The sequence below is a fragment of the Gouania willdenowi genome, chromosome 20 (assembly GCF_900634775.1).
Source record: "Gouania willdenowi chromosome 20, fGouWil2.1, whole genome shotgun sequence".
Classification (NCBI taxonomy): Eukaryota; Metazoa; Chordata; class Actinopteri; order Blenniiformes; family Gobiesocidae; genus Gouania; species Gouania willdenowi.
In genome coordinates, this window is record NC_041063.1 from 23,206,116 (window position 1) to 23,218,939 (window position 12,824).

The 12,824-nt window shown below is 37.9% G+C and overlaps 1 protein-coding gene across 3 annotated transcripts in view; it reads left to right on the forward strand.

The window, feature by feature from the left end:
- ctnnd2a (catenin (cadherin-associated protein), delta 2a) overlaps positions 1-12,824 on the forward strand; it is a 350,952-nt gene that overhangs the window by 245,901 nt on the left and 92,227 nt on the right. For all 3 annotated transcript variants that reach the window (XM_028434803.1, XM_028434804.1, XM_028434805.1), the window contains one exon: positions 4,106-4,238. In XM_028434803.1, coding sequence (XP_028290604.1) covers positions 4,106-4,238 — 133 coding nt within the window. The remainder of the gene's footprint in view (positions 1-4,105; positions 4,239-12,824) is intronic.

Below are 12,824 nucleotides of genomic sequence, written 5' to 3' on the forward strand. Positions count from 1 at the left end.
GATATAATTACCAATAAATACCACTTGTTTTCCTTTTCCCCACACATTTTGCCTCTTTTTCTTCCTCATTTTTGGTCTTTTTCACTATTGTTTGCCACATTATACCCATTTAAACTACCCTTTGCCATTACATACCACCTGGTTCCTCTTTATACCCATTTTATGGCCAGTCTTTACTGCTTTTGTCCCTTTTTAGTCACTTTTCACTCTTTTCTTGCCACTTTTGGACCACTTTTGGCTACCTGTTACCATGTCATCAGCCACTTGCTCGTCAAAAAAGCCAACGTGCCCGATATGCCAGATTGCCAGTCCACCCCTGTGTCCACATGCGCACAAATTGTGATCCTATCCTAATCTTAACACTCACACACACGCACCCTTAAACAAACTGATAGTATCAGACTCTGTGATTTAAGAAACATTGTTTGAGGGTCTTCTCTTTGAAAATCTCCTGAACGCCTTGGGAATCCCCTCCTTCCTTCTTACTCCATCTTCTGCTCTGCCTCCCCTCCTTCAGTCCAGATTTCTGGCTGAATGAACACTTATCATTCCCGCTGATAAAGAGCCATCCACGCTGGGGCCGGCTTTATCTTTGAGGGCCATGTTTGCTCCCAATGAATGTTCTTGCTTTTCATGGATTCATGTGCTCTCCTGATCTGACAGAGATGAGACCACGCTGCCAAACACGCAAACGCCAAGATCTTAAAGGAATCTACACTGTTTTTACAAATGTGGCCTAAAATCTGTAGAATGTACTTAAATACATTGCCTAACAAAATACATTATTTTGCACCACATTTGTGTTATTAACTTTTAAAAAAAGGACTACTTTACCATTTTCGAGCCTGTGTTCCTCCATCTTACAATCATGTGATTGATGATGTCACACGGCCCCATTTTCCTGTAAACATCCCATTATTTTCTATTGGAGTGAAACATTCAGCCGGATTTTTAGATCATTTAGCAGCTTTTTTAGTCAAAATGATAATTTGTGCTGCTTCTAAATCAGCGATTCTCAACTGGTGGGTTAGGACACAAAAGTGGGTCGCAAACAGCTGGTCAAAAATAATTACGTAAAGGTCCAGTATTATGCTTTTTTCACCCTTCTCCATTGGTTCTAAGAACCCCAGCAACATAGTATTTGAGGTTTTTTTTTCCCAAACTTTTTCCAAAGTTTTAGCCCTCTGAAAAGTCACTTTCATGACGCTTCTAAAAACCGGCTGTTTTGGGGCCTTGATGCATATGCGTGAGTGGGTGTGTTTATATATACTATTACTATTGCAATTTTTTTTGCTATCCACACACACTTTTTTTTGTTTTCAGCCAAAAAACTGCACATTACAGTAAAACACATGGCTATTTAAGGGGTTATTGTGATTGTGAGTCAGACAAACGCTGCTACATCGCTTTCTTGCCATCCTCACCACTACTGATTACAGGAATAGTCCATTCAAGGTATCAGTCCAACCACTGTGTCGCATTGGGTCACAAACACGACAGATCATCTCAAAGACCATACGAGGCGATATAACGGGTACTAAAAATGGAACTGATAGTAACTGCTCCCTGGGCGCTACACCGTTGCTGCCCACTGCTCCTCAGGGAGGGGTTAAATACAGAGAATGCATTTTGTGTATGCAGCTTTACATATATGACAGTAAAGTATAATGTTTATTCTGTATTAAACCACAGTGTTTGTTTTACCTGAGAGGTAGTTTGAGAGGGAGGAGCTCACATTCTTATAGGATAGAAAAGGCCAGGATTGTCAGGAGGAGGAGTTTCTGCATTGTGATGTCATAACACGAGAAAAATCCAACTGGCCTGTTTGGGAGGAAACTGAGCTTTTTCATCATTGGTCCTCTGAATGAGGCTAAAGGAATGTATAGCACTAGTAAAACTTTTATGAAGTGATTTTTTTCACAATACTGTGGTTGGTTGAATTCTGAAAAAAAGTGGGTTGCGATTTAATGACCGTGGCAAAATGTGGGTCCCAGGGTGAGACCAGTTGAGAACCTCAGCTCTAAATAATCAGGAAAAGTTAACAGTTTTTATCCTCTTTCGCTAAACAAAACATCGACAAATTTAACTTTTCTTAATTGTTTAGAGCAACCAAAAGAAGAAGAAATTGGCATTTTGATCAAAAAAGCTCCAATAGGAGACAATGGGATGTTTACAGGAAAATGGGGCTGTGACTCTAAAATGGTAAAGTAGTCGCATTTTTTAAAGTTAATAAAACAAATATGGTGCAAAATAATGCATTTTGTTAATCATAGATCTTCTAATAAGGACATTTCAAAGGTTTTAGGTCACATTTGTAAAAACAGTGGAGGATCCCTTTAACCTTAGTAACCCTTCAGTCAGGGCAAGAAATGAACTTAATTGAGCTCTGCCAAGTTTGCAGGATGGAAGTTTTCATGATACCTTGACATTGTTTGTATACAGTTGGCTGCGTTTTGTGCACGAAGGTAGAAACAACAAAATCCATCCTCGAGCAAAAAAAAAAAATGGTTTTCATCAGCGCGCACTGAATCTTTACAGTTTCACTAACACATCCAATAAAAGAACAAGAGAGGAGGGAGAACTGCTCAGGGACCGGCGTGTACAGGAAAACCACTGTAACACTCGCCCACAGTTTCTTGTGTTTCCTTCATTTGGGCACTGTAGCAAAAACAGTTTTCATCAGGGGATAATACAATAAAAAAGCCTGTTTTCTAAGGATCACCAAGGGACAAAACATTTATTTCACTTTGTCCAGTTTGCTCAGAGGAGTGTAAAGTTCTGATGGTAAAGTTAAAAACATAACTGGGAGGTTGTTTTGACACCAGTCCCTAAAGGGGAGTAAATGCTCCCTGGAAGTCATGCTGCAAAGTCTGTTTCATGTTTTAAAGCTGAGGTCCTTGTTTGGAAGAGATTTTTATCTACATCAGAAGCACAAAATCATCTCCCCCGCTTCTGATTTTTTAATCATCGCATGTACAGGAACACTTTACGAAGTAGCATATTTATGCTAACATTAGCTGCAAAAAGGAGCCGCTGTAGTAAAGCACAAAATGACTCCAATAACACACAAAATGACAGAAAAATACACAAAAGAACTAAAAAAAACAACACAAGAAAAATTCTGAAAACACACAAAATGACAGAAAACTACATAAAGGTGCAACAAAAAATATGCATAAATGACACTAAAAACACATAAAATTAAAACAAAAATACATATAACATCTTGGTGGAAAATTTGTGCCAAAGGTTTTGTTGTAGAATCGTTTTTTTTTTTGTAATTAATAAATGACTGAATGATATTTTGCATTAATTTTCTATTTTGAAGATCAACACACAAATTTCCAGTTTCATACTGTTTGTCAAGACGTTTTTTCGTATGAGTAAAACATGCAGGAATACCACTTATTTGCAAAACAAAATTCATCAGTTTGTGAATGATGTTTTGTATTTGCAAACGATGCTGAGTTTGTTTTGTAAATCATTGGGCTTGAATAAAACAGTTTGTTTTATGTGTTTGTGAGGTTTTGGCATATACTACCTGCCACATGCCTGTGGTTAGATGTGATCAATATTATCTTATTTTTGTTATGCATTTTAATACTTTATCATTTAAAAAAAATAATCACACTGAAGAACTATAATTCTTAAAAATTAAAAAAAAACGTTGATGTTTTTGTCCAAAGGTGGTATTTTAGTAGAACCCTGTGTTCTAATGTTATCTTTTTTAAAAAATTTTTATTGACGTACATACTGCTATACTGTGTTGTTTATTTCATCAGATAAATCCATCACAATTCAACGTTTTGCTTAACAATTTATCCCCACCTGAGAACAGTAAATTTTATACTTATTTTATTTTTATACAATTTGCTGACCTCTTTTTTTGTTTTTGTTTTTTTGTTTTTTGTACATTATTGGAATAAATGTGTCTCCATATCTTCAACCAGTGTTCTGTGTGTTTAAGTAAGAAAATAATCTTGCTTTTTGTCTTTTATTGTGATTTTTTTTTCCATCTTAATATGAGGGTCTGTTCACAGATTTAAAGCAGAACTTGTCATGCCTTTTCCTCCATCTTTCTGTCTCTCTCTCTCTCTCTCTGCAGAGAGTTTGGATGGAGAGATCCGGAGCTGCCAGAGGTAATCCAGATGTTGCAGCATCAGTTCCCATCGGTGCAGTCCAATGCTGCAGCCTACCTTCAGCATCTCTGCTTTGGAGACAACAAGATCAAAGCCGAGGTTTGTCATTCCCGTTGTGTGTAAAGCACTCTATATAGTGATGTATTAATAGACTTGAAAAAATACCTCCCAAAAATAACCTTTTTTCACTTTTGTAAAGTAGTGCATTTCCGAAGCAATTGTAAAATAAGGTTCCAGATGCTGGAAGTTGCTGGAATCACCATTATTAGGCAGAGCTTTCAACTGAGAGGCAATTTCAAAGCAATTTTGCTTAGAATTCCCTTTGAAACACTCAAATACGCCCCTTTAATAAAGCCAGTGTCGCTCTGATGTGCAGGCGCACTTCTAATCAGACCTGCACAAGAGACTGTTATTAACTACTACTGTAGCTACCAATGTTTAATATTGATACTTTAAAGCGAATAATGTAATCATTAAAATTATTGTAATTATGGAGACAAAAATCTACAATGACACACATGCAGTATAAAAAGCAAGTGAATTTAAGAAACCATCTATTAGTCCAGTATTAGAGGGTGTTTGATGGAAGCTCAGAGTTGCTTTTGATCATTATTATTATTATTATCGCAATATTTACCTACACAACAGTGTGTACATACAGTATGTAGGATTTCATGCTTGGCTCTTTTGTCTCATACAGCAAGATTCATTTCACTTTGATTCCCAGAGGCACCTTTCACTGTGGTTTGCATGTTCTCCATGTGCTATCCACAGATTCTGTCATCAGGGCCTGATTTGCAAATATCCCAAACATATTTATTTTTTTAATTTTAATTTTAATTAAATTTTTTATTATTTGTATTATATTTTATTTTATTATTTCCTTTCATTTCCTTTTATTTTATGTGGACATCACAATTACATTAGTTACCCAGATGTATTGTTTTAAGTGTGTTTGTATATGTGCTAATTTACAACACCAACAAGGGTTAAAAGTAACAGAAATAATAAGAAAGAAAGGAGGGAATATGCACTGTACACAGCATATATTCAACGTTAAATACAGTTAGTTATAGGGCAGAGACAACACAGACAAGCATAAAACCCGGTAAACTATTAATGTGAACACTTGTTTTGATTTTAGCCATTTTTTGAGTCCATTGTTAAAAGCATTGTCGCGAGTCTCCACAGTTTTGCGTCTTTTACGGAGAGAGAATAGTATAATAAAGAGTTTGTCCTCGCTGTTTATTCAGCTGTTGTGTGTGATTCACTAAGATTGCCAACGTAGATGATAATGTGAATTTAAGAAGGAGAAAAATGTACAGTAAATGAAAAATGTCTGTTAGAATGTCAATGCTGAGGGGAAAACAAGAAGAACTACAGATGAAGTCATGAAAAGATGGACAGAAAGTAGAAGAAAGTAGGGCCCTATAAAATTCTTTTTTTTTCTTTTTCCAAATTCCATGTTTTCCACATTAATTTTTTCAGAAAATATTAGTTTTTAACTCGTGTGAAGAAACAAAAGAAAAACGTATGTCAAAAATGTAACCCACCAATGATCTGTAAGGTTAGGTATTCAGTAAAAAATAAAGCACATTTACTTTCACACTCTGCGAACAGTATCTGGTACATCACAACAGTGCACGACTGATCTCGGTGTCAAAAATATACAGTATATTTTATTATTACCAATGAAAATGAGTTTTTAAAGCAGAATGTTCACAGCACCAAAATCATATATTTCCCTAGCTTTTATTTTATTGAGTAGATAACTCACAGACGTGAGCGTTGACTTTTTGGACCGCCATGCTAAGGATAAAGGTCACATTGAAATGTGTTTTACTTCCAGAGTTTCTTCCTCTCACTACTTCTGATCAAAACAAGAATCCTTTGAGCATTCTTTCAAGGTTGACACCGAGTTTTTATTTGTTTCACTGAGTGTGAGTGTGTTTGTGTAGCTCATGTACTTCACTTTTAAATGTTTTTTTTCCAACACAAATGCATGAAAATTAAGCGTTTCTAAACCTTGACTGAAAATTAGTTTAGGCTGCATTCATCCTTCGGTTTTACACAATTCTTTAATTATTCAGCTTTCAATAACTTTCCATAAGACAATGAACTAGTAATGAACTTAGTCTTTTCTTTGCTGGCTTTAACCTACTATTATTACTACTATTACTAACACATTTTACCTTAGGGTCAGTCTGACCCCAGGGATATTTGCCTCCAGAAAATTGTTGACCACATTTCTGTGTCAGGCACTTTGTTTATTTGTTGAATACATAAATAACTCCCTGATAATGAAACCTTGACCTGTTCTCTAGCGCCACCATCAGACCAAACTTTTAAATGAGAATTCATTTATCTTGAATAGTTTTCATCCAAATCTTCTCACATTTACTGACAACATTAATGACCACAAGAGTATGAACCCTATTGGTTGTGGTGGTGATATGAGCTCTCCTGCAGCGCCACCATCAGGTCAAACTTTTAGAGTTAGTGTATCTTAAAAATCTTTTATCCAGATCTTTTCGAATTTGCGTTGCACTCTCACAGAATGAACCAGATCGATTGATGTTGGGAACACCCCCTTTCCTCTCATAAACATATTTATTTACTTATTTTTATCTCCTTTTTACAACATACTTGGAGTTATTACACATCATCCTCTACTACATTTTTACTGTGAAAGAGCTGTTCCAAAACCTGACTGATGGTAAACTTTTTCCTAGATGACATTTTCAAGAGAGAGAAAGCTTGCAGATTGTAACACACAGACAAGTTCCATGCAACTAAAACAGCTTGGGGTCAAATTGACCCTAGAGGAACACCAATATGTGCAATATGTGTTGAGTACATTGAAAAAATATCATCATAATTTTATGCTTATTCAATTGTACCCATCCAATTAGGAAAAGTCATGACGGTCTGGCTGGGGCTCTTGGGGGAGGGCTGACTTTGACAATAACTAAGGCTTATCGCGCGGGCGGCATTATTGAAGGGTGATATGGGGCGCTCTGGGGGGCTCGGCCGGTGCGCTTGGGGGCCGGTGGAGCGACTTGCAGCATCCCCTTGGTCCCCCAGGCGGCTGGGGATGTGGCCATCTTCCTTGGGCGGGCTACTGCTGGTGCTGCTTCTATTCCGGGTGCTTCTAGCCTGGGGTCCGGTCCCTGCTGGCTCTGAAAAAAAATATATCTATCATTTTTTTTGGAATGATAAACATCCAATGGGGTCAAATTGACCTAAAGGATAATAGGAGGGTTAACAATCTGTCAGGGAAAACATTATTTCCATCTTTTTTTTTCCTCAAAACTGTTATAAACTTGTAATTTCAACCAAATGTTGGGCTTTGAAATGAAGTTAGAAAAAGATCGATGATGAGTTTGTATTTGAAACAAGTTTAAATGGCAACTATTTATTTTGGGATACTGATCAAAAGATTCTTCTCCTATTTTTGAGTCGTGTACGCAGACACAGATGGCAGGGGACACATTGAGCAGCCAAATACTGCCACAGCAGGGCTGCTATTCATCACTTAGGAGATGCTCTGTAGGCTAAAAGAGAAGGAGGGTGAAAACAGAGTGAGTAAAAGGGCAGAGGAGGAAAGAAAAACAGTGGTAGAAAAAGAAAGGTTTCTTTCTGTTTGTATAAAGATCACATAAAATTGTAGCGTTTGCACCTGTGTTCAGGTGAAATGTGACTTTCAGGGTCAGGCATGCACTTATGTTTTATACCTTCACATATGCTGCTGTCAGATCCAATGTACACACACACACACACACACACACAAAGAAAAAGCAAGAGAGACGTTGTGTGCGTGTGTGTGTGCATGTTGTTGTACTTGTGTGTGGGTGGCTGGGCAGATGGAGGTCTGGGCACTGCTTAAACCACGGAGACAGCTCTGCAAATTCATCTTCAGTATCATTTATGCTGCAGGAGACAGATACACACACACCCACAGCATCGCCTTCATACACACACATGGCTGGATACACACCTAAACTAGTTATATATTCTACACACACAGTCGTACACAGTGTCAGACTGAAGTTCTGTTACATCAGTGATTCATTTTCAGCAGCAGCCAGGTCGATATCCATTTATCCAACAGACCAGTTGGAGGGGGAGTAACGTGCACCTCCAACTCTGTCATTTCTCTCACTCATCTCACACCTCTCCTTTCTTTCTTTCTTTCTTTTTTTCTTTGTTCGAAACATCGCATTCAGGTTATTCTGTTACAAATGTTCAACGCAAAGTATACAGTTCGAACTGTATTTTACAGTGGCTTTAAAGGTGAAGTCGATGTTGAATAAAAAGTAGGTTTTTATGCTTTAATAAGTTCAAAAGCTGCAGCTGCTGTAGTGCCTGCATTTACTATCATGTATTTTATATATTATAAATCGCTTTAAATAGCCCACATTTATGTGGCTGATGCACTTGTTGCAAGTATATTCAGACAAAACTTTATGACGCTTTCATTTAAAGTGCTTTAGCCCATGTTCATTCACACCATAGCCACAGTGGTAGAGGTAAGCTACATCAGTAGCCACACAAATTTCACCTTTCCAAGTACAAAATGGTTATCAAAGTGTCAAATTATATTTTTCAAAAAAGTTTAACATTTGATTTCACTGATTGTGCTATGTTTTTTAATTCTTAAAAAAAAAAAAAAAAAAAGTGACCATATACAGTACATCTATAAAGTGCCCAGTATAAAAATAAAGCACAATCAACTTTCAAGCTAAGATCATACCTGTCAAGTTTTGGATATGAAAATATGGGAAATTTCCTGACGCCCGCCACGTGGCCTCCCACCATCCCCAACCACGCACCAGTAATTATCCCTTATATTTTAAGAAATAAATAAGAATTAAGAAATTTAAAATACCCACTTGTCAACCACTTACTAAATACAATTAGGTGATTAGAATCTGGTAGGCCTACCTTTGTTGACATTGAAAGGTTGTGAATATGCCAACATTATAATACAGCCTAAATGAAAACATAAATCGGGTTATGAAGTACATTTTTTAATTCAATATACTTAGTTCATATACAAGTCAACACATTGCATGTTTACTGTTGTACTTGTGGTTCTCTGGTATTCATTAATGACTTATTATACACATTTGTTGCTGACTTTGCACCCTTTTATCACTTTTTTGGAGGGAGTGTCTATTTGTGGCGCTTGTGCTTGGTGTATTTTTCATGCTGACTTACGTTGTTCCTTCCCGTGTGGGAGACGCTAAAATCTCACTTACAAATCTTACAGAACGCATAACTGTCCCTTATCCTGCTCCTCTATAATCTCTAATCTAATCTAATCTAATCTTGCGAGCGAGTTTAGTGACAGCGTTCAGTTTGGAGAGGCAGAGGAATGTTTTTATTTATTTATCTTTTTTTTATTATTACATTATAATAAGGGATAATTAAAGGGGGTAAAAAATGGGAGACTTAACAGATATGAAGTAATGGTGAGTTTCACATGCGATGAAATGTAGTGTCGGTCACTAAAAACGAGCCGTGTCCTTGCCTCCATACATTAGGAGGAAGTCATAGGTTAATACCCTGTTCTGCCCAGTTTGTAAAACCCAGGAGGGAAACGTTAGCCCCAGGCCGGGAACTCAATTAGCCGAAGGTTGAAAGGCTTTACATTGTAGTTAGCCTCAGGCAAAAACAAAAGGCTGCACTACTGTGTGAATTTAATCCATGTACCCTTCGTTCTTTGGAAAAATACAGAAACATCAAAAAAAAAAGAGATAAGCAGCATTTTTCTATTTTTTTTTTTAAAATATTGTTCTGTTTGTGAGATATTTGGATATTCACGGGGAAATTAGAGCGAGACCTGAAGTTCACTGTACCTTGTTTCCCTCCCTAGGTCCTGGACCAGGTCTCTGCAAATAATTGGACTGTTAAGGATTTATTTCAGCAGTTTTCTGGTTCTGCTCCTGTTTTCATTCAGTCTGTGGATGTTTGAGCTCGTAAAAAGCTGCTCACCTTTATGTTTTGTTTTGCGCTGTTACGGTCCAAATGATATGCAAATAAACTTGTGACTGTGAGGCTGGTGTGAGGAATAGTAGATGTTAGAACTTCTATGATTTGACACTTTTGCAAAAACAATTACAGATTTTTTGAGGGCAGTAAAATATTTATGTTGCATGTTTTAATACCATGAGCCACTAAAGGCAGCCGTCAACACTCACGAAAGTTGATCACAAGAAACAAGGAGCGCCAGTGGATTCATTACACCACCTGTAATGAATCCAGGAGAAAAAGTCTGCCCCCCTGTGTGTGGGTCCCTTTTGTGTAGTGAGCTTAAAACATGAAGCTCTCGCCCTAGTTTCTACTTAAATATCCAAATATCACACAAACAGAGCAAGGTTTCATTTTAAAACAGAAAAACACTGCTTGTCTGGTTTTTGATTTTTCAGTAATTCTGTTTTTGTTTTAAGTCTGTAAAACAAAAATAATCACGTTTGTTTGTTATTTTGATTTGGTTTTAAAACAGAATAATCAAAGAACAAAGGGTACACGGATTAACTTTGTAACATGTGGCGCATTTTCGCACCATTTTCCACGATCATATCCAAATTCGCTAACGTTCAGCTGCAGATTAGCGTTGCTGATGCAGATGTGATGACTCTACAGGCTCATTAAGCTCTGTATGCCTCTATCCCAGGTATGTGTCACCCGTGTATCCTGTTGCCAGCTTTAATGCCAGCATCACCTTGGATTCACACAGTCCCCGCTGTCACCTCCGCTAACTGTTACCACGGCAATGCTGTCGCTAAGGGTTACCAATAGCCATGGCCGTGACAGAACGACGGCAGACAAAGACAAATCAATCTGCACTTCTAATCTTCTTTACATGGTGTAGAGAGGAATAGGCGGTGGTGGTATTGGCAAGCTTTGTAGCTCAGAGGCAATACAGAGTAATGGCATTGTGGCTTTATGGAATAGTAGATTAACTGTGGCACAAACATAAAGAGGGAGAGGGGAGAGGCGTAGAGATCAGCAGAGGGAGAAGGAAGGGGATACTGAGGATTAGAGAGAGGAACTGGAAGGGAAGGGATAAACTACCAATGAGGTTGTGTGGCCATTTGAGCAAGGTTGACTACGCCATTCATTGCTTTCCTAAGCCTTTTTAATAGAGACGATTGCTTAACTTTCCAACTTTTACCTTGAAGTGGTCTCTGAAAATGAAGTAAGCACAACTTCAATCGGACTGTGACAATGTGATGACTTAACAGTGCACATTTACCAGAAGAGTGGACAAGAAGTGCCAAAGTAAAAGCCCTGTGAGTCTATTTGGGTCACTCTACTTTTCCTGTCAACATGTCTGAAGGCAATACGTGCTTTATTGGTTGAATGCACAATGAAACGCATGCAAAACATTAGTGTTGGCCGATATTATTGGCCCATGGATATTATTGGCTAATACTTGACATAAAATCGGTTGACATCGGTATCGGTTTTTCCAGTGATACTGAAATACCGTCTGGCGCCCAGGGGCCACATACGGCCCTAGGTCTAATTTTATATGGCCCCCAAAGTAAACGTACAAAGTGCAGAAAAATACACAAAACAAAAGCAAGAATACATAAAAAAAATACAAAAATTACAACATTGCAGGAAAACACAGTAAAAGACAAGAAAAGACACAAAAAATACTCCAAAAATACACAAAACTACTGCAAAAATTAACAAAATGACAAGAGTAATCCACAAAATTACTCCAAACAATACAAATGGACAACAAAAATACACAAAACGATAAAAAAAAGAAAAGAAATTACAGAAAATGACAATTAAAGTAAACAAGGAGACAAGAAAAACACAAAAAATAACAAAATTGCGACAAAAACTCTTCGTTCTTTCCTGTGTTAACGCTCAGATTGGTCATTATTTTAAATGCTGGTAGAAGTTTCCCACCTCTGGTCTATGTGTTGTTGTTCTACCTCAAGCTTTGTGTAACTGTGTTTACTTTGTTTATGGTGTTACTGTGCTAACTCGTAGTGAAAAACAAATTTTTTTTGTGTGTACCGACCTGACCTGACAGTTCGGGTCATTTCCTGTTAAAACAGGAAGTAATGTAACGTATTCTCACGCTTGTCCACTTGTTGCAACACAATACAAAGAAATAGCGTGAAGCTCTGCACACTCATTAGTTGTTTAGTTCATGTTTGTACCAATGCTGGTGATCACAGGAGTCCAGGTCTAGTGATTAGTGCTACCTCAGTCATTTGGCCCAAGCACGGCTGATTTAAGCGTCTTGGCTCCCTGAGGCTGACGGTGATCCCTGCAGTGGTGAGGCCATGTGGGAGGGCTTCTTTAAAGGCACCAGTGCAGAAAGGAGGTAGCGTGTGTCACACCATCAGGGAAAAAAGGCAATATGTGAAGCGAAGCACCATGGGGGGAGGGTGTTATGTGTAACAGCAGAATGCCCTCATTGTGATCCCCACTGGGCTAATGGCCCCGACTTTCTCATCTTTTCCCAGAATCAGACTATAATCATAAATCTGCACTGATTGGCTTGTTTACTTCCTTCACTTTGCACACACTCGGGTGTCTTTTTGTCGTCTGAGTGAAGTTGGTGACAACCAACAAAGAGCTTGTTTTTGCTATTTATAGCAAAGTGGAGCCATTGTTCTAAATCCATTATCGTACTGTGTGCGATGCGTATGC